Genomic DNA, 25148 nt, shown 5'->3' with positions numbered 1-25148 from the left:
TTGTTAACAAAAGTGGAATAAAAATGTTAAACTAATAGAAATAGTTCAAATGAATTTTGGACGTCTATAGCCGTCAATGGCAGTGAATGAGTTAAATATTGCGCACAAGTAATACACTTTTTTTTAAACTAAAATTAATACTGAAACCAACTAAAACTAATGAATTTTAAAAGAAGAAAGAAAATATAAAAAATTCGGGGCGTCAGGCGATTACATTTTTTAATTGTAATTAATTACGACTTCACTAGTTAACTCACGATTAATCATAAATTTTATATCTGTTGTAAATGTACAATTTAAAAAATTCTAGGTTTTCATACTCTTTGTTGACAAAAGTGGAAAAAAATGTTAAACTAATAAAAATAATTCAAATGAATTTTTGACATCTATAACCATCAATGGCAGTGAATGAGTTAATGTATGTAAATGTTGCCATTAGCATTATCTCCCGCTAAAAAAAAAGGCTAAAATGATGTCAGCGTTTCAATTTTGGAGTCCACGTGGGCTGAGCAGCTAATAATAACTCTTTTCATAAAACTTTAGCAGCCGTGATTTATTTTGTTAGGCTTGATGTCAAAAATGAGACCACATGTTTGTTTTGGTATTTTCACAGTTTTATCTTTTGCATTCACATACAGTTCAGTCTTTCAGGTCAAGTCTTGTTTGCAAAGCGTGTACATTTTGAGTGTCTTTCTCAGCAGCAGCAAGACAAAGAAAGACGCATGCGCTTAAAGTATAAATAATTCATACTTTCGCTAATAGCAGATCATCCGTAGTGCAATAACACGACATCCGTCCGACCGCGAAAAGGTCCAGCGTAAGCTCGGTCATCTCGGGCCCGTCGATCTCGTCCGCGGCGAACCCGCACTCGTGAAGCGTCATTTGCTGATTCCCAAGCCGATCTTCATGTACTCGTAAACGACGTAGCTAATGCTGACGGCCGGAATGACTTTCATAAAGTTGGGCAGGATTCCTCGGTAGAGTCCGAAAAAGCCGTCTTTGACGACAATGTTCTTCAGTAAGGAGCTCATGGTGGGCTGGTCCGACGCATTCAGGGACGCTGAACAGAAAGAAATGGATTAGGGAAGACTTTGGGAAAAAGCTCGCCACCTGCTTTCATGGGAATAAACAAATATTGGGCTTTCGGTGAGATTTCGAAAATGCACTGCAACCTTGCAATGTGAACTTTGACCTTCTCTCAACTGTTTAATGTTTCAGTGCTTTTTGAATGACTTGCTGTTCTCGAACAAGGGGCTGAATGGCAAAATCACAACGGGTTTTTGATCCATAAATGGACCGAAACCTTTCTTAAACAGTCCTCTTCATCCCGCTGTTCTCATTTTGACCTCGTGAGACCAAGTTGTCACCTAAAAATTGCTCAATCTCTTGAAAGTGGTCATTAACTCATTCACTGCCATCGACGGCTGTAGACGTCAAAAATTCATTTGAACTATTTCTATTAGTTTAACATTTTTTCCCCACTTTTTGTTTTTGTATGAAAACCTAGAAAAAAATAGTGTACATTTAGAACAGATGTAAAAAAATTTAACGATTACGATTAAAAATTCTAATCGCCTGACGCGATTTAAAAAAGAAAAGATGATTAAAAACTAGGAGCGTCAGGAGATTATAATTTTTTATCGTAATTAGTTGCATGACTTCACTAGTTAACTCATGATTAATCACACATTTTATATCTGTTCTAAATGTACAATAACAAAAATACTAGGTTTTCATACCAAATGTTAAACTAATAAAAATAGTTCAAATGAATTTTGACGTCAATAGCCGTCAATGGCAGTGAATGAGTTAATTTAGAAGTAACCTTTTTCTTTTTTCCATCCATCTTCTAAACCGCTTAAAATTCTAGGTTCTTTGTTAAAAGTGGAATAAAAATATTAAACTAATAGAAATAGTTCAAATGAATTTTTGACGTCTATAGCCGTCAATGGCAGTGAATGAGTTAAATATTGCGCACAAGTAATACACTTTTTTTTAACTAAAATTAATACTGAAACCAACTAAAACTAATGAATTTTAAAAGAAGAAAGAAAATATAAAAAATTCGGGGCGTCAGGCGATTAAAGTTTTTAATCGTAATTAATTGCATGACTTCACTAGTTAACTCGCGATTAATCACAAATTGTATGTACTAAACTAAATGCACAATAAAAAAATCTAGATTTTCAACAATAGTGGATTTTTTTTTTTTAACTAATAGAAATATACATGCAAACAGCAAAATCAGTTGAGATTGCTGACAGGGTGGACATTTTGGCTATCGTTAGCATTTAATGAGCACACAATTTCCCTTTGCAACATGATTCAGTTAGACAAGAGGACTTTATAGTGCTTATCAAATGTAAGTTTATATCAGTTGATATTTCACTATGACAGAATGGACATCACGTACATCCACATAAAATGAAGGCAACACATTTAACTCATTCACTGCCATTGACGGCTATAGACGTCCAAAATTCATTTGGACTATTTCTATTAGTTTAATTTTTAACTTTTTTCCCACTTTTGTTAACAAGAGTATGAAAACCTACATTTTTAAAATTGTACATTTAGAACAGATATAAATTTTGTGATTAATCGTGAGTTAACTAGTGAAGTCATGTGATTAATTACAAAAAAAATAAAATAATCGTCTGACACCCCAAATTTTTTATAATCTTTTCTTCTTTTTTTTTAGTAGGGGCATCAGGCGATTACAATTTTTAATTGTAATTAATCACATGACTTCACTAGTTAACTCACGACCAATCACACATTTTATATCTGTTCTAAAAAAATGTTCTAGGTTTTCATACTCAAAAAAAAAAAAAAGTGAAACTAATCAATAGTCCAAATGAATTTTGGACGTCTCTAGCCGTCAATGGCAGTGAATGCGTTAAGGAGACTTATCATTGTACTTATGTGTGCAAATGCTTGACTTCTTATATTATCAGAGTTTGTCATGATGACTAAGTGATTCTGATGAGAACACAAAAGGCACTTAAATAGTGAAGTTGACCCACATGTAAAAAAAACAGAAAAAGAAAAAAGAATCATCTCGTCACCACATTTCCATTTCCTGTATCGTTTCCTCATGCGTTTGTTTACCTCTTGCTTGCATGCGCGTGCGCACGAGCGCCAGCGGATAGCTGGCCAACTGTCCGCAGGTGCTCGAAATGGTCCCGCATCCCAGCAACACCAGAACACCCGGATTGGCCGAATCTTTGGTGTGGTACGACAGCCACGCGTTCTTCAGGCTCTGCGGCAAAGACGCGCGACAGGTTGAGAGGAGGAAGTTGCCCGATTGCTATGCGAGGTCCGGTCCGGTCCGGTCCGGTCCGGTCCGGTCCGGCCTGCGTACCTCATAAACAGCCAGGTCTATCCCGGCGTAGGGAATAATGCCAAGTAAGTTTGGAACGTAGCCCTTGTAGAAGGCCTTGACGCCCTCTTTTTTCACGATGGTCTTGGCGCAATCGAACATTCCGGAATACTGGCCCGTTTTTCTTAGCGTCAGTCGAGTCTTTAATACCTTGAGGGAGGAGACAAAATGGCGCACAAGAAAATAATGTACGCTGTCCTCTGTTATCAAGTTGAATGCAATAAATATGACATCGCACCAGCAATGCTCATTTCCGGAGCCCGTCGATGGTGTTTTGAACTGCTTGTTAGCATTAAGCTAGCAGGCTATGTTCCATTTTGACAGTAAACTTCAACTGCGAGCATGAGTCAATTATTTGACCCTTTCTAAAAATTGAAAGCTGTTGCTCGCTGTGAAGTTCGCTGCCACCAGTAGCCCTCACTTCAAAAAAGGAAAAAAAAAATGGCTGAGCGACAGCTTGTATCTAAAAAAAAAAAAAGAACTTGAGGTACCACTGTATTATATAAGTGGGAAAGGAGAGCCACATTTGCCAATGCTGATGATGTATGTGGCCCCACTCGTCTAAACACGATATTCTGATGAACTCATTTGCTCCCAAAAACGTATAAATATGTTCTATTTTAAATATTGCCATGGTCCTAAAAACGTATTTATAGTTTTTTAAATATGCTTTTTAAGTTTTCTTTGATGCAGCCTCTGAACTGATAAGGACGTTTAAAGCAATGGTAGTGATTACAAAAACGGCCAGCAGGTGGCAGCAGAGTATAAGAGATCAACCAGGGCCATGTTGCAAAAAGGCTCTTTTCCCCGGTGTTTTAAATAGATTTGTGAATAATGATGAAACTTAGCTATATTAAAATGCTAATTGCTGTAATGCGGAAACGGATAGAAATATTCTTTCTTTCCCGATGAAAGAAGAGACTAATCTTTCTTTTGGTAGGTTCCATATTTTTATAGCAATAGAACACAATATTCTGTGGGCCTTGCAAAAATCCAGTAAAACAGTCTGGAGCGAAGGGGGTTGCTTCAGTGAGAGTTAAGTGAGAGTTAATATTACGTTTGAGGAAGACGAATTAAGTAGCGAAAGCCAGCCTTTTTTCACCCATCTCAGGGGGCGGCCATTTTGCCTTGTACTGCCACTTGCTGGAGACTGAAAATGACATCACAGTGCTGAAGGTCACATGACCAAACTCAGAAAAGGTGAGCCGTGATTGGCTGTCACCGGAGCCCTGAGGCACTGTGATGTCATTTTCAGTCAACAGCAGAGGGCTGCGCTGCACAAAATGTCAGCGAGTGGTAAAATGGCCGCCCCGAGATGGCTAAAAATGGGTGGATTTTGCTGCCTAATTGATATTTGTCGGACGCAATATCAATCGCAATGCCGTGTTCGGACTGGTGGTGGCGCGTAGAACATATTGTAAAGAAAACGTTTGACTTGACAAATTCTCTGTGGCAGATTTTCACGCGCATTTCGCAACACGTACGTTTGGGGGCTCGCTGTAATGAAAAAAAACATGAACGTTACCTCCATGGGGTAAATGGCGGTCTGCGCCGTTGCTCCTGCCAGCGAGCCCGACAGAAATCTTTTATGCGTCTCAATGGTTTTACCTTCTGATGACAACAACTTCTTGAACTGCAACAAAAACAAAAATCATGCTGAACCGCATCCCCTCAAAATTGCATCCAAAATGGCTTCCAAGACGATTGGTACCTGCTCATATGCCATAAATTTGATGGCAGTCTCGGGTGCGATTTTTAGAACGTTGGTGCCGTTGCCCCTCCACAGTGACGTGACTCCTCCCTCCACGATCATCTGCTTGAAACCTTTTGCCAGGCTTATTTTGTTGCTTTTGGAGGAGTGGACCTGCGGCAATAAAAACAACTTTATTGACATTTCCTATCCAAAGCAAAGACAAAACGCTTGATTGAAGTGGATTTACCTGCATGAAAACCTTCAAGCGATCGAGCGGGGCCGTCCCGGTGCGAGAGACGGAGCCCGCCACGGCGCCCGCCACCAGCTGCTTCCACCAGCCGCCCGAGCTCTTCTCCTCCTCGGTGAACTCGTCGGGGATGGCGAGGCTGTCGCCGATATCCAGCACCTGCACGCCACGCCAAACGCACGCGACTTGATTACAGCGCAAGTATTCAAAAGTTACTCCAACTTCCTTTTTTTTAAGTGCGATGGCGTTTCGCATTATTCTGTACGTTAGCATTGAGCTAGCAAACTTCCATTAGACAAAATGTTAGCCTGTCTTGGCGTTTCACATTATTCTGTAGGTTAGCATTAAGCTAGCAGACTTCCATTAGACAAAATGTTAGCCCGTCTTGCCGTCCATCCATCCATTTTCTGTACCGCTTGTCCTCACAAGGGTCGCGGGGCCGTCTTGCCGTTTTTGCATTATTCTGTACGTTAGCATTAAGCTAGCAGACTTTCATTAGACAAAATGTTAGCCTGTCTTGGCGTTTGGCATTATTTTGTACGTTAGCATTAAGCTAGCAAACTTCCATTAGACAAAATGTTAGCCTGTCTTGGCGTTTCGCATTATTCTGTAGGTTAGCATTAAGCTAGCAGACTTCCATTAGACAAAATGTTAGCCCGTCTTGCCGTTTTGCATTATTCTGTACGTTAGCATTAAGCTAGCAGACTTTCATTAGACAAAATGTTAGCCTGTCTTGGCGTTTGGCATTATTTTGTACGTTAGCATTAAGCTAGCAAACTTCCATTAGACAAAATGTTAGCCTGTCTTGGCGTTTCGCATTATTCTGTAGGTTAGCATTAAGCTAGCAGACTTCCATTAGACAAAATGTTAGCCCGTCTTGCCGTTTTGCATTATTCTGTACGTTAGCATTAAGCTAGCAGACTTTCATTAGACAAAATGTTAGCCCGTCTTGGCGTTTGGCATTATTCTGTACGTTAGCATTAAGCTAGCAGACTTCCATTAGACAAAATGTTAGCCCGTCTTGCCGTTTTTGCATTATTCTGTACGTTAGCATTAAGCTAGCAGACTTCCATTAGACAAAATGTTAGCCTGTCTTGGCGTTTCGCATTATTCTGTAGGTTAGCATTAAGCTAGCAGACTTCCATTAGACAAAATGTTAGCCCGTCTTGCCGTTTTGCATTATTCTGTACGTTAGCATTAAGCTAGCAGACTTTCATTAGACAAAATGTTAGCCTGTCTTGGCGTTTGGCATTATTCTGTACGTTAGCATTAAGCTAGCAGACTTTCATTAGACAAAATGTTAGCCTGTCTTGGCGTTTCGCATTATTCTGTAGCTTAGCATTAAGCTAGCAGACTTCCATTAGACAAAATGTTAGCCCGTCTTGCCGTTTTGCATTATTCTGTACGTTAGCATTAAGCTAGCAGACTTTCATTAGACAAAATGTTAGCCTGTCTTGGCGTTTCGCATTATTCTGTAGCTTAGCATTAAGCTAGCAGACTTTCATTAGACAAAATGTTTTTGTTTTTTTTAAGTGCGATGACACAGCGTGGCAACAAGTTGACAAACTGCATCCGACAAAAAAACGATCAAACGTTAAAGTCAAGATTCACAACAGCCGCAAAGGACTGCAAATCAATCGGTGGCATTTTATTTCAAGGCCAATCGTAAATTCCACAGTTTGAAGAAAAGCAAACAACGGCCCACGCTCGAGTTGACCGAACTCTTCAGCGCTTCAGATAAACATCACGCCGTGTTTGTCCCAAAAGCAAAAGCTGTGCGTCCGCTGGTGACGCGCGAGCTGCGGAGGTCGTTTCAAGTCATGTGGTCCAGTAATGAGATGCAAGAAGGCAGCATGTCTGCTTTCCAAAACAAACACACGCTTACATGTATGTTGTTTTTCCTTTTCTTTTTATTAAACCGGTGGTTCCCGACCACTGTGTGCTGCCGGAGATCATCAGGGACACATAATTGGTCTGAAATAGTTGCCATATTTTTGGGACTAAAATAATGAAAATTAAATTGACTTTACAAAAACCAAGCTCAAGAATGGCAGAGCTTGGACTCGAACCCGCAATTAGGGATGCACCGATCGTCAGCCAGGCGCTGATATTCGGCATTTTGACAAATATCGACATCGGCCTATTTTAAAAATCGGAAGGCCGATAAGATCAAATGAAAACTGGGTTGACTTTAGGGAACTATTACAATTTTGACAGCTTAAAAAAAAAAAAGAGTTTAACAAACTTTACTTACTGTAGAAAACTTTAGGGAGTTATTTACTTGTTTATGCTTTATTTTAAATTAAGACACGTCGATGACCCTGTGAGCCCCCTGAACGTTTATTTATATATTTATATATATATATATAAATATATATAAATAAATAAATATATATATATATATAAATAAATAAATATATATATATATATAAATAAATAAATATATATATATATAAATAAATAAATATATATATATATAAATATATATAAATAAATAAATATATATATATATAAATAAATATAAATAAATATATATATATATATATATATATATATATATATATATATATATATATATATAAATAACATGCTTAATGACATTACAACAAAGTTAAGAGTTTGTGTTTAATTTTTTTATTTTTACACCAATTTTTTCCTTCTACTGCAAATGAATATGTGCTCCAAATATTGGGTTACCGGTCCCTTCACCTGCTAATCAGTATCGGCCATAAAAGTCAAATCAATACAAATGATCTGTCTATAACTACCCAAAACCCGCGTTTCCTCAACGTGTTGACCGCAGTGAACTAGTTTAAGTTGGATTCTGCTTCTAACTATGGAGAACATATATATATATATATATATATATATATATTTTTTTTTTTTTAATGGCTTACCATAACGAGGATCCTATGTTGCATTGTGGCTAGAAATAGAATCCGTTATATTTTGTATCGCAGCCAAATAAATGGACAAATGACGTAAAACGATTCTTTCATCAATCAGGGTTCCGGTGAGATCCCTAAGTTCTATGACATCCATTCTAATGCTTCCATATTGATGCCCTTTGCTTTTCCGGCCTGGTTGGACATTTAATGGCCCAGACCGCAACCTCATCAAACATCTCTCGGATGAAATAAAACCGAGATTGTGAGCCGCGGTGCCCTCTCGGGTCATCTCAATTGATCGTGTGTGGATTTACGATGACGTCAATTGCTGCAGACAGAAATCGAAATCGTGTTAATCTTCCGTTCCGATACTTTTGTCCACTTTCTGTACCTCAAGCAGCAAACCGCATAAAGCTGCAGGCCGAGCTTCTCGCCACTTCATTCGGATTAAGAGCCAGCGGGAGTGCCGCAACAAACCTGACCTAATTATTTTCGACAGCCAAAGTCTTACTGAGCAGCGGCCAAAATGTCGACTGCCGAGAGAAAAATATCCATCAAATCTATCGCAGGGCGACGACTGGACAGCGCGTGATTTGATTGCGCTGCAAATTGATTACCGGCGTTTCACAACCGAGCATTTGATTTAGCCTGTCTTGGCGTTTCGCATTATTCTGTACATTAGCATTAAGCTAGCAGACTTTCATTAGACAAAATGTTAGCCTGTCTTGGCGTTTCGCATTATTCTGTACATTAGCATTAAGCTAGCAGACTTTCATTAGATAAAATGTTAGCCTGTCATTTGATTTACCGTCTGCGCGCGAGGCTTACCGAAGAGTGCTTCCAGTAGCGTATGATCTCCTGCAGGTTGTGAGCCGGGCGGAACAGGAAGTGCTCCCGCCACTCGTTCCAGTCGACCATCATGGTGCCGTCGATGTCCATGCTGGGGGAAATACCAATATCGTTCAGTTGTGGCAATTCAAATGTTACAGTGAAGCCCCGTCGTTGTTTTCTCATTGTTGTTTGTTGTTAAGCGCTCTTTTTTGAATGGACTTTGACAGAATACCGGCAAGTCCAATGCGTTGTTTTATGTGCTGTTAAAGTAGCATTTGGTTGAAGGTTTACAAGTACTGTAACATTGATGCTAGTTGTCGTTAGCCCGTCTTGGCGTTTCCCATTGTAGCCTGTGTCAGCATTAAGCTAGCAGACTTTCATGAGACAAAATGTTAGCCAGTCTTGGTGTTTTGCATTATTCTGTAGGTTAGCATTAAGCTAGCAGACTTCCATTAGACAAAATGTTAGCCTGTCTTGGCGTTTCGCATTATTCTGTACGTTAGCATTAAGCTAGCAGACTTTCATTAGATAAAATGTTAGCCTGTCTTGGCGTTTCGCATTATTCTGTAGGTTAGCATTAAGCTAGCAGACTTTCATTAGACAAAATGTTAGCCTGTCTTGGCGTTTCGCATTATTTTGTACGTTAGCATTAAGCTAGCAGACTTTCATTAGACAAAATGTTAGCCTGTCTTGGCATTTCGCATTATTTTGTACGTTAGCATTAAGCTAGCAAACTTCCATTAGACAAAATGTTAGCCTGTCTTGGCGTTTCGCATTATTCTGTACGTTAGCATTAAGCTAGCAAACTTCCATTAGACAAAATGTTAGCCTGTCTTGGCGTTTCGCATTATTTTGTATGTTAGCATTAAGCTAGCAGACTTTCATTAGACAAAATGTTAGCCTGTCTTGGCGTTTCGCATTATTTTGTACGTTAGCATTAAGCTAGCAGACTTTCATTAAAAAAAAAAGTGAATGTTGACACAAGTTGGTGAGCAAACCTCTGCAGGATTTTCAGGGCATCCACTTTGCTGATCTCCAAGCCCAGTTCTGCAAGGGACTGCTGGATCTCGGTTGCATCAATGCGTCCTGACGTAAAGAGAATAATGATTACAGTTGTAGATTTTGTGATTTTTTTTTTTTTATGACAGCAACACGATGGATTTTAAACGTAATAATGAGCATGTGATGTAAGCTTTTTTTACAATAATATATTTCAGCTGGCGAACGTCACGTGACCAAACCCAGAAAACAGGTGAGCCATGACGGTGGTTACCTGAGCCCTTAGGCACTGTGATGTCATTTTCAGTTGACCTCAAGTGGCAAAATGGCCGCCTCCTGAGATGGATACAAACGGGTAGACTTTTTCTGCTTAATTCATATTTTTCTACAAATTAATATTAATCAGAATACCGTGATTAGACTAGTGGGGGGCGCATATAACTTATTGTTATTATTGTTAACTTGATATAACTCTTGAATAAAAGATATATTTTAAAGTGGAACGTGCCAAATCGTTGCACTCGCATCTTTTAAGTCAAGTCAGATTTTCTGATTCAAATTGTTTTCAAGGTTACATCACTAATATATACATATATTTTTCCAATGCAAATAGCGGGGGCACTGCAATAAAAATAATGATAATAAGAAGAAGACTCATTATTATTATAACAATGTATAACTGTAGATAATGGGTGGGTAGATGTTATAATGATTGATTTTGCTTTTAACTCATTCACTGCCATTGACGGCTATAGACGTCAAAAATTCATTTGAACTATTTCTATTAGTTTAAATTTTTTTCCCACTTTTGTTAACAAGAGTATGAAAACCTAGTGTTTTTTTTATATTGTATTAGAACAGATATACAATTTGTGATTAATCGTGAGTTAACTAGTGAATTCATGCGATTAATTACGATTGAAAAAATAGTACTACTTTTTTATAATATTTTCTTTAAAAAAAAAAAGATGATTAAAACATTATCAGGCGATTACAATTTGTAATCGTAATTATTTGCATGACTTCACTAGTAAACTCACGATTAAAAAGTGTGTGCGTGTGTGTGTGTGTGTGTGTGGGGGGGGGGGTTAAACTAATAAAATTAGTTCAAATGGATTTTTTACGTCAATGCCAGTGAATGAATTTAAAAAATAAATATTTAATTGGGGGCATCAAGCGATTACAATTTGTAATCGTAATTATTTGCATGACTTCACTAGTAAACGATTAATCACACATTTTATATCTGTCCTAAATGTACAAAAACAATTCTAGGTTTTCATACTCTTGTTGACAAAAATGGGGGGAAAAAACTATACTAATAAAACTATACTAATAGAAATAGTTTAAATGAATTTTTGACGTCTATAGCCGTCAATGGCAGTGAATGAGTTAAAAATAAATAAATAAGAGGCCAAAAACCACTGGGCATTTTATGGTAACTGACCATTTTTTTTTATTTTCTGCGACTAAATGACAACATTTGTATTGTATTTTAGTTTGAGAACCACTCAATGTAAACAGTTTTTTTTTGTTTTTCTTCCGGAGCTGAATGTGTGCCAATGTGAGTGAACTCGTGCAGGGTGTTTTCACAGGTGATGCAATTCCTACCGTCGTCGTTTCTGTCCAAACCCTTGAACGTCAGCCGCAGTTTCTTCTCGTGCTCCTTCAAATATCTGGTAAACTCGTGGAAGTCCAGACTGCCGTCCTTATTCTTGTCACCGCTCAATACAATTTTCTGCAAACACACAAACACACAAACACACACACAGGCTCATTCTTGCCAGCACGGAATGCATGCAAACATTTTGGAACCCGACCGAAGAGGGCTCCGGAGTGCACACAAGCTCCCAGCCGGGCTCGGGGCTCGGGGCTGTACCTGAGCAGCACCTTGTCGGAACACTCCCATCGCCTTCAGGCCCACGCGCAGTTCGGCGACATCCACCTTGCCGTCTTTATTGGTGTCGAGCTTCTCGAACAGGTCCTGGTAGGAGCGCTGACTATCGGCATCCCAGCACCGGGCTGTGGGCAGCAAACCGCTCGCCACCGTCCGAATCATCGCGCGGGGTCGTGTGCAAAAGCGGCGCGTGCGAGGACCGAAACGCTTTTAATCCATGTTGGGAGCAATCCGCGAGGTTCGAACGTCAAAATCAAAACTCAAGAGAGGGGGGTGCTGTCGAAACAGCTGCCGGCAGATCGGACAGATAGTCCCAACAACAGCGCAAAACAGCTCCGCGGTTTTCCGAGAAGGAACTGCGGTAGTGGTGCGAGGGCGGAGCTACGACTGCTGCGACGCGATTCGCAGCGTTTTCTGCGGAAAAACGGCGACGACGCCGAGACTACAAAACGCCCCGACGTACACGAAGATGCTATCATTGTGCGCCGAGGAGCGGCACCGGAGCAGGAAATGTTGGCCTAATCTCTCCATCCATCTTCACGGACGTGTGGTAAATTGAAACACCCAGTGGAGGGTTTCTGAAGTGCAGTGCAATTGGCGGCCGCCTGAGGGCAGCATTTCGTTGCAGTTGCTGCCGATGGAACGCTTGTGTTGCTGGATTTAGCAACTTTTCGGGTTGAGCCACAGTATTTTAAAATGTCATTGGAAAACTTTTTGCTGATTTTGAAAGGTGACTCAACTGCACAATCTTTTTGTTACATTTTGGTTGGTGTTTTGTGACATTTTTCAAACGTAAAATACAAAATAAAAACCCTTTAATGATCACATGATTTTTTTTTTATAATTGTTGAAAGAATGTATTTATATAAAAACATTTAAATGAAAATGAGCATAGAGGCAATAATATATTTTCTGTTATTTTGTAGAGGAAATGTTTCACATTTATAATTCCCTTTCAGTTCCACCATTTAAATAAATTTACCATAATTTTCTAAATAAATTTAAACCTTTGTCACCAACCACTATATTAATTAACCGTTTTTGCATTTAACAATTATTTATTAATATGTTTGTTGACATCGACTGTAATTTGCTTATTTGTTGAGGCACAGTACAACACACTTAAGAACTGCAGTATATTCATTTTGTCCATCACTTTTATTCTAAATCTTGATATCTTCCGTTGCATTTACACTGCAGTTGCTTACTCTTTAAAAATATATATATATATATATTGAAATATTTACTGTGTGAGTGTGTGTATGTGTCCACAAGATTGGTTTATGTACCTGACGTCAGTGGCGATGGGGGACAATTTTGGGTGGAGTGGGGTTGGGCCTAAATACCCCCCCCCCCCCCCCCGAGTGCAGTTCGACACCCATGCAAAATACGAAAATAATAATTACTACAATTTACACCCTTGAACATGCAGAATTTTCTAATACTGCTATTTAATGTACTATAATAACCTAAGCAATTTACCTTAAAAATACGCACTACCTAGGTTGGCTTGTTAGTGATGATTTTAACTACTGGAATTGACTAAACATGTAGTAAAACTTTACCTGTATCGGTGTCGGCAATGCTATTTATATTGAATTACATTCGAAATAGGGTTGTAGGCTTTGTTGTGGTTTCGTCATAGTGTTAAGTCGTTTTGTGACGGCGAGCTGCTTTTTATGACTTCTTAGTGACAGACTGGAGCGTCGGGCTCTTCTAGGAAACGGAAACACGGTAATATAAAGTCATATAAATACAAGATATGAGCAAAAACCAGGTGCAGCGACATTTTGAATGGCGAGAAGTGAATGATGCGTGTCAGCGTTGCAGCCAATGAAATTATGCCACGTCACGGGTGTCTCAGCAAGCGAGTCGTGGGTGGGAAGGAAGATCAGCGTTGCAGCCAATGAAATGATGCCACGTCACGAGTGTCTCAGCAAGCAAGTCGTGGGTGGGAAGGAAGAAGCCCATGTGAAGTTTGAAAACGTTTCTAACAGCTGAGCGGGGGCAGCAGTCGGTGGAGAAAGTCCCGTCTGGCTTCTGTCGGCACTTGTCGTCTGCCACGCCACGCAGCATGTCGTTCTTTCTCATGAAGAAGCGATTCGAATTCAAAGTGGACTTCGATTTGGACGAGCTGTCGTCAGTCCCCTTCGTCAACGGCGTCTTGTTTTGCAAAGTGCGCCTCCTACACGGCGCCTTCGTCCAAGAGTCTTCTCGGTAAGATTGGACATTTTTGCAACTATTTTTAGCAGCCGGTCACTTGTTTTACGTCAGCCAGAAATGTTTTTGAATTGTATAATAAATGGACGAGTTTTTGTTTGGTCAGAACTCATCGTTTAGCTTTTTAGCTAACTTGTCTAAACTAGTAGGTAACGTTTGAGCACTAAATTGAAACTTAGTTGACAATTGCTGTCATTTCATGTCATGTAGCGCCACATATGATGGTTTGGACGTATTAATTAGATAACAGTAGCTTCTAAACCAGTTCCATAGTGTACAAGCAAGACATGAGTGGAAATGGTGCATCGGAGTTGTACAAACTAGGAGTATTTTAACTATTGTACGAGTGTACACGGGAGTACTTTAACGTACTTATTGTGAAAGTACAAACTAGGAGTATTTTAACTATTGTACGTACGAGTGTACACGGGAGTACTTTAACGTACTTATTGTGAAAGTACAAACTAGGAGTATTTTAACTATTGTACGTACGAGTGTACACGGGAGTACTTTAACGTACTTATTGTGAAAGAGTACAAACTAGGAGTATTTTAACTATTGTACGTACGAGCGTACACGGGAGTACTTTAACGTACTTATTGTGAAAGTACAAACTAGGAGTATTTTAACTATTGTACGTACGAGTGTACACGGGAGTACTTTAACGTACTTATTGTGAAAGTACAAACTAGGAGTATTTTAACTATTGTGCGTACGAGTGTACACGGGAGTACTTTAACGTACTTATTGTGAAAGTACAAACTAGGAGTATTTTAACTATTGTACGAGTGTACACGGGAGTACTTTAACGTACTTATTGTGAAAGTACAAACTAGGAGTATTATAACTATTGTACGAGTCTACAGGGGAGTACTTTAACGTACTTATTGTGAAAGTACAAACTAGGAGTATTTTAACTATTGTACGTACGAGTGTACACGGGAGTACTTTAACGTACTTATTGTGAAAGAGTACAAGTGAGGATTACTTATTGTACAAGCAGGCAACTGGGGAAGGTAGTAACTAATTGTGTGGGGGTACATTAACTTATTGTACAAGGGAGTACTCTATGTACAATGGAATACGATGACTTTACTTGTTGCCTAGCAACTACGAAGCGCAGTTGTTTACAAGCTTATACATTCATATGCTGTATTCATTTACTAAACTGATGTCTCAAAACCATAATAGTGTCAGATGACAGCAATTGTGTCACTGTACCATTTAATGCTAGGACGTTAGCAAATTTACACATAGCAAACATTCACTGCGTTTTTATTGATTTATTTATTGTTTTACGTTACTGTATATAATACAGCAGCATTGAGCCCTAGTGGTTAGCAAATCTGCTTCACAGTTCAGAGATTCGGGGTTCAGTCATACATTGCGTATATAAAGGTAACATGAAGGTATTTTTAAGGACTCCAGCGTGATGACTAAAACAAGAAAAATGATGACTTCCTTCCTTTGCACCAAAATAAAAACCCAACTGTTCATCCATCGCGTGCAGCCAATATGAGTCACTGCGGAAAAACGAGCTGAGACGTAACTCGTGCCAGCGCAGTCGTCAAAATATTGCCGTGGTAACGGTTTGCTCAAACAAACAAACCATACTGTAAACACAATTTTCAAAGCTTTTGTTGAGTCTTAAGCCCATGTGTAAGTCAGGGGATTTTCATTTGGATGCTATTTTGAACCGTGAATATGAATATTGTAAGCCCTCCTTGTGGTTAGTCAGAGTCAAGTTTTGAAATGTGTTTTGTTTCAAGGGAGCCCGTCCAAGCCAACTGTGTGCACTGGAGGAAGCGATTCTCCTTCATGTGCAAGATGAGTGCCAATCCCCGGACAGGTGTGCTGGATCCATGCGTGTGTCGGGTGTCGGTGCGCAAGGTACACAATTTTCAGTTTCGGGCCCGACATTTGTTCTGTTGATGTGAGAAAGTGTCGAATTATTAGCGACAATTATTGTAGGAGTCAAGAAGTGATGTTCATTTGTAACCAGGAACCCAAACTCATCATGTAGAGCAGGCGTGAATGATATTTTGAATTTGGTCCTACTGTGATGTTCTATGGACTTTTTTTTTATAAAAAGTCCAAACATATTTAACCCACAAATGCGCTATAATAAAATCATACAATTTATGTCCTGAAGTACGCAAACTCACTTTGGTGTTCTTGTCATTCCAGGAACTGAAGGGTGGGAAAACCTTTGCAAAGGTATTTCATCCATGAGCGTCCAAATCAATAATCCATTGGCACAGTGTTATCACTACTTTTTATACGATAACAGTCCACAGCCGGACTTTGGTGTACCATTAACACCGTGACTGTTTTTATGTTTAGTTCCGGCTTACTGATTGAAATATCTGTGATTCAGAAATCCACGCCGTTAACAAGTAACTATCCCTGCCTTGTCTATTCTGTGTCTTATTTCTCACAATTTTCATTACTTGCGTCCATTTCACAGCTCGGCTTTGCTGATTTAAATCTGTCCGAGTTTGCTGGGTCGGGCGGCACTACAAGAAGATGTCTCCTGGAGGGATACGATACCAAGAAAACCAGACAGGACAATTCAATTCTTAAGGTACCAAATTGACAAGAGACGTCTCAGAACCATAATAGTTGATACTAGAACAGTGTTTCTTAACTTGGTTGGAGGTACTGAACCCCACCAGTTTCCTATGTGCATTCGACGAACCCTTCTTTATCGACAAAAAAAAATTTCAAGACATATACGTATACGGTTAACTGCTGAACCAAATCATTTAACTCTATTTAAAGAGCACTTTAAAACAACAGCCACTGTTTTCTTAAGATGGATCCCAAGGGGCAGCAGAACTAATGAAAACAGCAGAGGCCCCAGAATTGAACCCTGCGGAACACCATCCATTCAGTTATACGTCAATTCATATTGCACATATTCGTCCGACCACTTTCTTTTTTTTTTTCTTTTTTTTTTGGGTTGCCATAGTATGAAGGGATTACAATGATAAAGAAATCACATGACGTACCATCACAACAAGCGCTGATAGGCCAAGCGATGCAGTGTGGTCACCTGCAGCCAATGATGGCCAAGCAGGGTGTAGGATCATCAAACATTTTGAGTCGGGTGTGTGTGTCTTGACCTCTGCCAAACCGCCGAGACTAACTCACTGAACCCCTGGGGTTCGATCAAACACAGGTTGAGAAGCACGGTACTGGAACTACTCAAGCTAAGTTCCTAATTCAGAATTCTTAAAAGCCAAAATAGATAGAACACGTTTTTTCTATTTTCTATTATTCCCCCTTCTTTTGATAGAATCAATTGTTTTGTCATCTCGCAACTGACCTTTACCTTGTCTTACAGGTGGTCATCACAACACAACTTATGTCTGGGGACCCCTGTTTTAAAACGTAAGGATGCTGTATTTGGCTTTTTTTCTCATTTGAAAATAGTTTTAAAATTCTAATGACTTAAGTGGGGATTTCAACTTGGATTTGTGTCGAGTTCATAGAGTGCTGGTCGACATCTGATTGTTTTTATTCCCATAGCAAATAATAATACGAGGCGGTTTCCTTCAACCATTCTCAGTCAAAACATTCGGCATCATAAAACCTTTAAGCATTCCGACTAGAATCTAGCATAGCTTTTATGTGGTGGGGAACGATTGACTTGATTACACAATTTAACATAAGTTCCGTTCCGTTCCGTCTTCAATTCCGCTTATCCGGGGTCGGGTCGCGGGGGCAGCAGCTTTAGCAGGGAAGCCCAGACTTCCCTCTCCCCAGCCACTTCAGCCAGCTCCTCCGATGGGATCCCGAGGCGTTCCCAGGCCAGCCGTGAGACGTAGTCTCTCCAGCGTGTCCTGGGTCGTCCCCGGGGCCTCCTGCCGGTAGGACATGCCCGGAACACCTCCCCAGGGAGGCGCCCAGGAGGCATCCGAACCAGATGCCCCAGCCACCTCAACTGGTTCCTCTCAACGTGGAGGAGTAGGAGTACTTATGTTAAGCTCCTCCCGTGAGTCATCACCTTATCGTGGTGGAGGGGTTTGCGTGTCCCAATGAGCCTGGGAGCTATGTTGTCCGGGGCTTCATGCCCCTGGTGGGGCCACCCATGGCAAACAGGTCCTAGGTGAGAGACCAGACAAAGCATGGCTCGAAGGACCCCAATGATGAATACAAACTTTGGATTTTCGTTTCCCTTGCCCGGACGCGGGTCACCGGGGCCCCCCTCTGGAGGTGGGGCTCGAAGGCGAGCGTCTGGTGGCCGGGCCGGGCACAGCCCGAAAAGGCAACGTGGGTCCCCCCCCCTCCCATGGGCTCACCACCGGTGGAAGGGGCCAAAGGGGTCGGTGCGCAGTGAGCTGGGTGGCAGCCAAAGGCGGGGGGCCTTGGCGGTCCGACCCTCGGCTACTGAAGCTAGTTCTGGGGACATGGACATGGTTAACATAAGTCAACCTGCATATAATCAAATTAGTTTCACCTTAACACTTCGATGTACATTTTATTCTTTCAATGTCTTTGTTATATTGTACTGAGAATGTCAGTTGCACGTATCACTTGAGGCACTCGGCGACATCAGACGCCATCAGACGCCATCAGACGCCATGACTGTTTTGATGTCTGGATTCTTGAGACTTTTGAGGCAACATAGTTGCTGAAAATGTTTGTCCGCTTCCAAATTGTACCGCCTGCGGGGCGTCCCACTGCATATTCCAGACATCAAACAAACATCCTGTCTGTCAGTACACTGACGCACTTGCCCTTTTCTGATGTTAAAATTGCCCAAAGAGATGAAAGTATAGTTTTGATCCTCAGCTTTTATCTGCGCGCTGATAACACGCCGCCTGGTCATTCATGCTCTTTTGCAACAGCTGATAAGTGATAAGATCAACAATAAGGAAGACGCGAGCCCTGTTTGGATGTCAGACAGGATGTGATGTTAACTGCTCACTTCTGGCAAAGCTTGTGACATGCCAAAACTCCCCTGCTCAGTTTTCTCTTTCAATTATTATCAGAGGGGGGGGTCATAACAGAAGAAGGAGAAAGATTTAAAAATGTAAAATGTAAAAGCGTGTATAGGTTAAAAAAAAAGAAGAGGAAAGGGTAGAAGCAACGCTTCATTGTGCCGTATACGTGAAATAAATAGTTTCATTTATTCACCATCATAACTATACTTGAATTTTTAGTGAGGTTGGTACACATTTTGATATTTCAGTTTTTTGGGGGATATTTCATGCATCAAGTTTGATATTAAAAAAAGAAAAATCCAATATGACATTTCAATATTTGCATAGCAATCATATAGTATGAAAATGAATGACAGAGATTAGAGTAGTAATATTTTTTCCAGTACGGATTTCTTAGGTTTTTCACTGTTGTTTTTGCATGCAATAGCTGGAACTGATCAATATAGATAAGAAATTGTTTTGGACACAATACAGACCCTTGTGGAACACCGCATTCGGGTTGGTAACCATTCTATTGGACTGCGTGTTAAGTCCGGTGATTTACATAACTTTTAATCCAATCGTACACTAAGTAAGTCGTAACACTACATTTAATCCATTTCATATAATCAAGTGAAATATTTATGGATTTTTTTTCTTTCTTTCAATAACACAGCTGCAAAGTTTTCAAAGTCACTAATTTACATTTACAAAGCATGGCGGAAACGATGGCGGAAAGCCCGTCTGTGTGACTCGGTCAGAAGAAGCAAAACAGCCATGGCTTCACATTGAATCGATGTTTGCCTTTCAAAGATGTCCACATTTCATCTTAAAAGCACTTCTTTTAATGTTGCGTTTTTTTACGTAATCTCTGGCTGGTCAGCCTCTTGTGTTAAGTGTAAACAAAGAAAGTTCATTTAAGACCAGTTCTTGTGTCTGAATTTGCCTTCATTTAGGTTATTTTATAAATATTTATATTGAATGAATTTTTGGCCAAAGTTATATTGTTAGAAAATATCTGAAGTTGCATATTGCCATTTTCTATTTTTTGCCTTTTTTGACATTCATGCGCTGATAAGAAAATAAATCATAAGTGACTTATAACTTATTTACCAGTAATTTAATGCTCGAGTGGATTTTTTTTCACTCAAAGTAATCATTTCAAGAAAGATCAATACTCGTTCCTTTTGACTCGAGTCATTTTCATTCCTTTGACTCGAGCAATTACGCAATCCTCCTCCTGGTAATAATACATAAGCTGCAGCCAAGGAACGGTCTTGTCTCAAGCGTAAACAAGCGGCAGCCCAGTCAGTCGTCCCACTCATTGCTGCTCACGGCATGCGAAGGATTTCGAGCGCCTCGCGATGGAAATCTGATGCATTCTCGACTGTGCTTCCCCCGCCCTCGTCATTCGCTCGTCGCGTCTTTAAAAAGCTACGACCGTTGGAATCAACTCGTGAATCATGCATTTTGTAAGTTAACATGTAATCTTTGCATGTAACTGAAGGGATATGGGCCGTGATGAATTTTTGTCTGCCATCTTAATACTTCAAAAGAAGCGTGTGGGTTTTTATATCATGGTGACAATTGGATTTACTTGACATTGTTTTGAAATGACAACCAGCCTCACTGAACAGATTCTGTTCAAATTTGGAGCTTCTTTTTTTTTTTTCTTTTCTTTTTTTTTTCTTTTCTTTTTTTTTTCTTTTTCTCTTATTTAAGAGCTCAGTATTGTTCATTCGGAAATGTCATCATCATTGCTCTTTTATTTTTATTTATTTATTTATTATTATTTTATTTATTTATTTTTATGTTTTCAAATTTGGAGCTTCTGATGTATTCACTGATTAGGAAGCTTTATGTTTGTAGCTTCTTTTTAAAATTAACATAAAAACTATTGTCCATAATCCAATAATTTGCTCAAGGCCCTCGTCTACAGCCACGTCATTGAGTATACCACGGGCTGAGTCGGAGTGTCTACTCGAGGAGCGAAAGGGAGGAGATATGCACACATCCCGTTCAGCAACAGGTACTCGTACGCACAAACAGCCTCTATCTTACAAATCTATTTTCAACTTTATAAGAAGTAAAATATGTTTTTCACGATCACAGCAACATAGAGATCATCATCATTGCAGAGGAAAACGCAAACCATTTTTACAAGAAGCTTTAAGTGCAAATCTAGAATGGAATTTTACAACAAGGCTGTGCATCTCAACAGGATAGCATAGCTAGAACCAATAATTATACTAAAACTAACTAAAAAATGATGATGTATATTTTACAAACACATTGTCCTTCACTGCAAACTACGACCCCCACAATAAACACTTCATAATGGGATTAAGATGGTAAATAATGTACAGGTTGACCTGAAATGCTGATTTTTGTTATACTCAGGGACTCCAGTTCTCGAGGAAAGGCTTACCAGCGGTCACACAAGAACATCCAGCTACACCAGTCAACAGTCCAAAGTTTCAGGTACACAAACACACACACACATGTATATATATATATATATATTTTTTTTTAATATATATTTATTTATTTATATATATATTTTTATTTATATATATATATATATATATATATATATATATATATTTATATATTTATATTTATATATTTATATATATATATTTATATATATATATATTTATATTTTTATATTTATATATATATATATATATATTTATATATATATATATATATATATATATATATATATATTTATATTTATATATATATATTTATATTTATATATATATATATATATATATATATATATATTTATATTTATATATATATATATTTATATATATATATATATTTTCTCCCTGAGACAAATAGAAAATTCCCTCTCATCTCATCAAGCTCATCTTATTTTCCAGGCTACAGCTCAAATCATTCCAGCTCGCCAGATCTCAGCCATCGAAGGAACGCGTCGGGAGGTTCCGCCTCCATCGGCATTGGCAGCATCCCGGAGCCTAATGAGCCGCCGATGGAGACGGCAGACAGGGAGAGCCGGTCCTCTCCTCCGAACCCTGCACGCTGCCATCACACTACGGAACACAACTCCGCAACTGCCAAAGCATCAAGGTAACGCGCGCTTCCGGCTAAACCAACACGTAAATATGGACGATCCATCTGTTTTGGGGTCAAGACGCCGTTGTATGTCGTTTTTCCCGCCGAGCACACTGACACAATATCCCACCTTGTTTTTGTCTGAATTAAGACATCCAGTCAAGCAGAACTCGATGGAGAATCAGCTGACGAGGGTAAACGACACCAGAGTCAACGCAGACGACATCATCGACAAAATCCTGCAGGGCCAGGACTTCAGTCACAGTATCTTGGACTCCAGCACGGAGGGTGTGTACTTAAAACTGGGAAGTCCGCAAGCATCCTGCTGATGGGATCAAATTACGTTAAAGTGATGCGGCGTCTCACTGCACTTGCACGGGATGCTCTGCTCGTAATGGCGAGCTGGAAAATGGACGACATGGCTTGGCTGGTCACAATAACATGTTGCAACATAACACCCGAACGCTAATTTCCCCCCAAAACAACAACAAATATTTGTGCTCTTTTTTTTTTCTCTGTTGCAAAGGTAAACCAAATACAAATGGACAAAGCATTGCAAAACAGTCAATGTGCTCTGCCAGTAATTCATCATTATTATTATTATTATCATATTTTATTCATTATATTCTTTCTTTTTTTTTTTAATGGGTTATCCAAATTTTATTCTGACAAATATCAGCATTGGCCTACCAAAAAAAAAAGAAGCTATCTATTGGGTCCTAAATCGATTACAAAAAAATCAAAGCATGGTTCACGTTGCCACACACACACACACAAACACACACTAATTTTACTGCGGACGCACAATCAAGACGAGCCAGGAAAAAAATAGACCACAAAAGACAAAGAATGTTCCAAATTTGGGATTATTTTCAGATCTAAAAAAAGGAAAAGTGCAGCGTCTACTACACAACAGAACGTCTACATTTGCTAACGCGTTGTTAGCTTAGCTTCATATATCCTACCACAGCTCGGTAGCGCAAAACAAAATGCACAGGTTCAGTCAGTGAACGTGCCAATCGATCATCACCAACAGCCTCTCAAAATATCCTAATGCTCATTATCATTGCCCGTTTCCTCACTTTTTGCCAAACCGCTGCTTCCTTGACAATCGCACAATGTTTTTGCGGTTCAACAAAGTAATAACACAGTACAGTATATGTAGCGCCTTAAAACCCCGATACAAGGTCGGGTTCTTTCAACTGACAGTTACTGAGCGTTAACAGGTTGTAATGCGTGTGTCTTTGTCGCAGAGGAAGGACTCCGATTGTTTGTCGGTCCTGGCGGGAGCACGGCTTTGGGAAGCCAGCACACTCGGTGGGTGTTACGCAACTGTGGAATGTCTTGTTCCCCACTTGATGAATTCATTCCAATTTTATAATTTAGAGTACAATGCAAATGTGGAATTGTCGTAAGTCGTGTAAGATAATTTCAAGTGTGAGTTAGTATAAGACCCGCATATCTGTCCTTGTTTTTCTGGAATGTAAAATATGCGCGGCGTTTTCTTTCAGGGGCGCAGCGGGAGCTTTTGAGCAGGTGGTGATCAAGCACTAAGCTTTTGAGAAGCATGTGACCATCGCGAAAGGTGCCATATTACATACGATGCATTCGGAAGACCTTGAAAGTGGCATCAGGAACTGTCCTCACTTCATTCCACGAAGACGGGGGCAGTTGTGTGCGGTGCGGTGCGGGACTGACCTTCTGTGCTGCATCTGTAGACCAGGAAAGCCCCCTAGTGTTCGACGGGTGCAGTTGAAGGCCACAGTGTTGGCAACTGAGCAGGCATCAGTCATCCTGGAATCTACAGCATGTACAAGAAAAGAAAAGGTTATGAATTACATCAATACAAAATTATTCAACTTTCAATATTTGAGTCTTGTCATTTCCATTTTTGTTTCTTTTACTGGTGTTATGAGTGTATTTCCGTTTTCCCAGTTCGCCCATTTTGTTTTCGTCGTCGTCGTGAGCGACTGTTCTGATCTTGACTACTCCAAAGCTTTTACTATTGAATGTGATAAGTGAAAGAGGGTATGACAGTGTACTATTTATGCAACATAATTAATTTTGTCACATGTAAATTACTGTCTTGTAACAAATAGTCATAAATGTTTAACACTAATGTTTGTTAATTGTGTTTTTAATTATTTAACCTTAGTAGATGGTGCTCAGCAAATGAGGGCACGCCAACAGAGTTGTTATAAAACTTTGACTGTCCTTTCAAAGTAAAATTTTATGTCATTACTGAAAAATGGATTTAAAAAAAAAAAAGCTTACTTGAAACTTAAGTGCCTGTCTGGAAAATAATGGATAAAAAAAAAGCTAACACACAACCACACATTCATGTGGTATGAAATCAGGTCAAATTGTATCAACTCTTTAAAATTGTTGTATTAGCAGCTTTTGTCAGTTTATGGCTTTGTACAGTGTTTATCTCAGGTAAAGAAAATACAGGGTTTTACTGTACTCATTTGTTTAGCACTAAGTAATGTCATTTCGATTCACTCCACAGAATTTTATGATGAATAAACATTATTTATTTATTTTTTACATTTTGCCAGGTAGTGTTTTTTGTTGTTTGTAATCATTTTAAACTCAAGGGCGCTTTTAAAACACCCATGCTGGCTTTCAGATATGACTTTAATGACAAAAATATTTCTCGGAAAACCGTTGGGACCATGACTGCGCACGCATTATGACAATGACGCAATGTATAAATAAGAGGTAAGAAAAAAAGAAAAAAACATCGCTAGGGTAAAATGCATTACAGTGACAAAGAAATAAGTTGTATTTGTTTATTAATAAATCAAAATGTTAAAAAAAAAAATTGGTTACGTTGGAGGTCGACAGCAGGTGACCCGTCTGCTACGTTGTCAGTAACACATTGAAAATGAAAGGCAGTTGTTTAAATGAGTGTTAAAATGACACTGATATGATACTTACAGAACATCCAATTTGAGTTCAATCCAACTTCAGAGCATC

General features: G+C 39.4%; 2 protein-coding genes across 2 annotated transcripts; one reads left to right on the top strand and one right to left on the bottom strand.

Moving 5' to 3' along the window:
- Window positions 1-413: 413 nt before the first annotated feature.
- On the bottom strand, window positions 414-12609 carry LOC147180268 (mitochondrial adenyl nucleotide antiporter SLC25A24-like). The gene is made up of 10 exons (XM_086067202.1): window positions 11920-12609; window positions 11652-11778; window positions 10040-10127; window positions 9039-9150; window positions 5323-5481; window positions 5094-5246; window positions 4908-5015; window positions 3365-3532; window positions 3112-3262; window positions 414-1060 (listed from the first exon to the last, which is right to left on the bottom strand). Exons 1-10 carry the CDS (start codon window positions 12097-12099, stop codon window positions 879-881), a joined length of 1428 nt encoding a protein of 475 aa, XP_085923328.1. The 5' UTR covers window positions 12100-12609; the 3' UTR covers window positions 414-878.
- A 1240-nt stretch (window positions 12610-13849) lies between these two features.
- LOC147180267 (EEIG family member 2-like) lies at window positions 13850-24716 on the top strand. Its single transcript, XM_086067237.1, has 11 exons — window positions 13850-14154; window positions 15927-16047; window positions 16345-16374; window positions 16625-16741; window positions 17504-17550; window positions 21011-21114; window positions 21486-21566; window positions 21977-22184; window positions 22321-22457; window positions 23423-23486; window positions 23681-24716. Exons 1-11 carry the CDS (start codon window positions 14012-14014, stop codon window positions 23721-23723), a joined length of 1095 nt encoding a protein of 364 aa, XP_085923363.1. The 5' UTR covers window positions 13850-14011; the 3' UTR covers window positions 23724-24716.
- The last annotated feature ends 432 nt before the right edge of the window (window positions 24717-25148 follow it).

The sequence above is a fragment of the Leptonotus elevatus genome, chromosome 1, assembly GCF_054856555.1.
Source record: "Leptonotus elevatus isolate MCC_2025b chromosome 1, RoL_Lele_1.0, whole genome shotgun sequence".
In the NCBI taxonomy this organism is placed as follows: Eukaryota; Metazoa; Chordata; class Actinopteri; order Syngnathiformes; family Syngnathidae; genus Leptonotus; species Leptonotus elevatus.
This window is presented reverse-complemented; position numbering and strand designations above follow the sequence as displayed.

Excerpts from the sequence above, each read along its gene's own strand:
- LOC147180268 (XM_086067202.1), bottom strand. The coding sequence starts at position 12,099 with ATGATTCGGACGGTGGCGAGCGGTTTGCTGCCCACAGCCCGGTGCTGG. Across the intron at positions 3,533-4,907 it reads CCGCCATTTACCCCATGGAG|GTATTAAAGACTCGACTGAC; the intron begins GTAACGTTCATG and ends TCCTCCCTCAAG. Across the intron at positions 1,061-3,111 it reads CACGCGCATGCAAGCAAGAG|CGTCCCTGAATGCGTCGGAC; the intron begins GTAAACAAACGC and ends CTTTCTGTTCAG.
- LOC147180267 (XM_086067237.1), top strand. The coding sequence starts at position 14,012 with ATGTCGTTCTTTCTCATGAAGAAGCGATTCGAATTCAAAGTGGACTTC. Across the intron at positions 14,155-15,926 it reads TTCGTCCAAGAGTCTTCTCG|GGAGCCCGTCCAAGCCAACT; the intron begins GTAAGATTGGAC and ends TTTTGTTTCAAG. Across the intron at positions 21,115-21,485 it reads CACATCCCGTTCAGCAACAG|GGACTCCAGTTCTCGAGGAA; the intron begins GTACTCGTACGC and ends TGTTATACTCAG.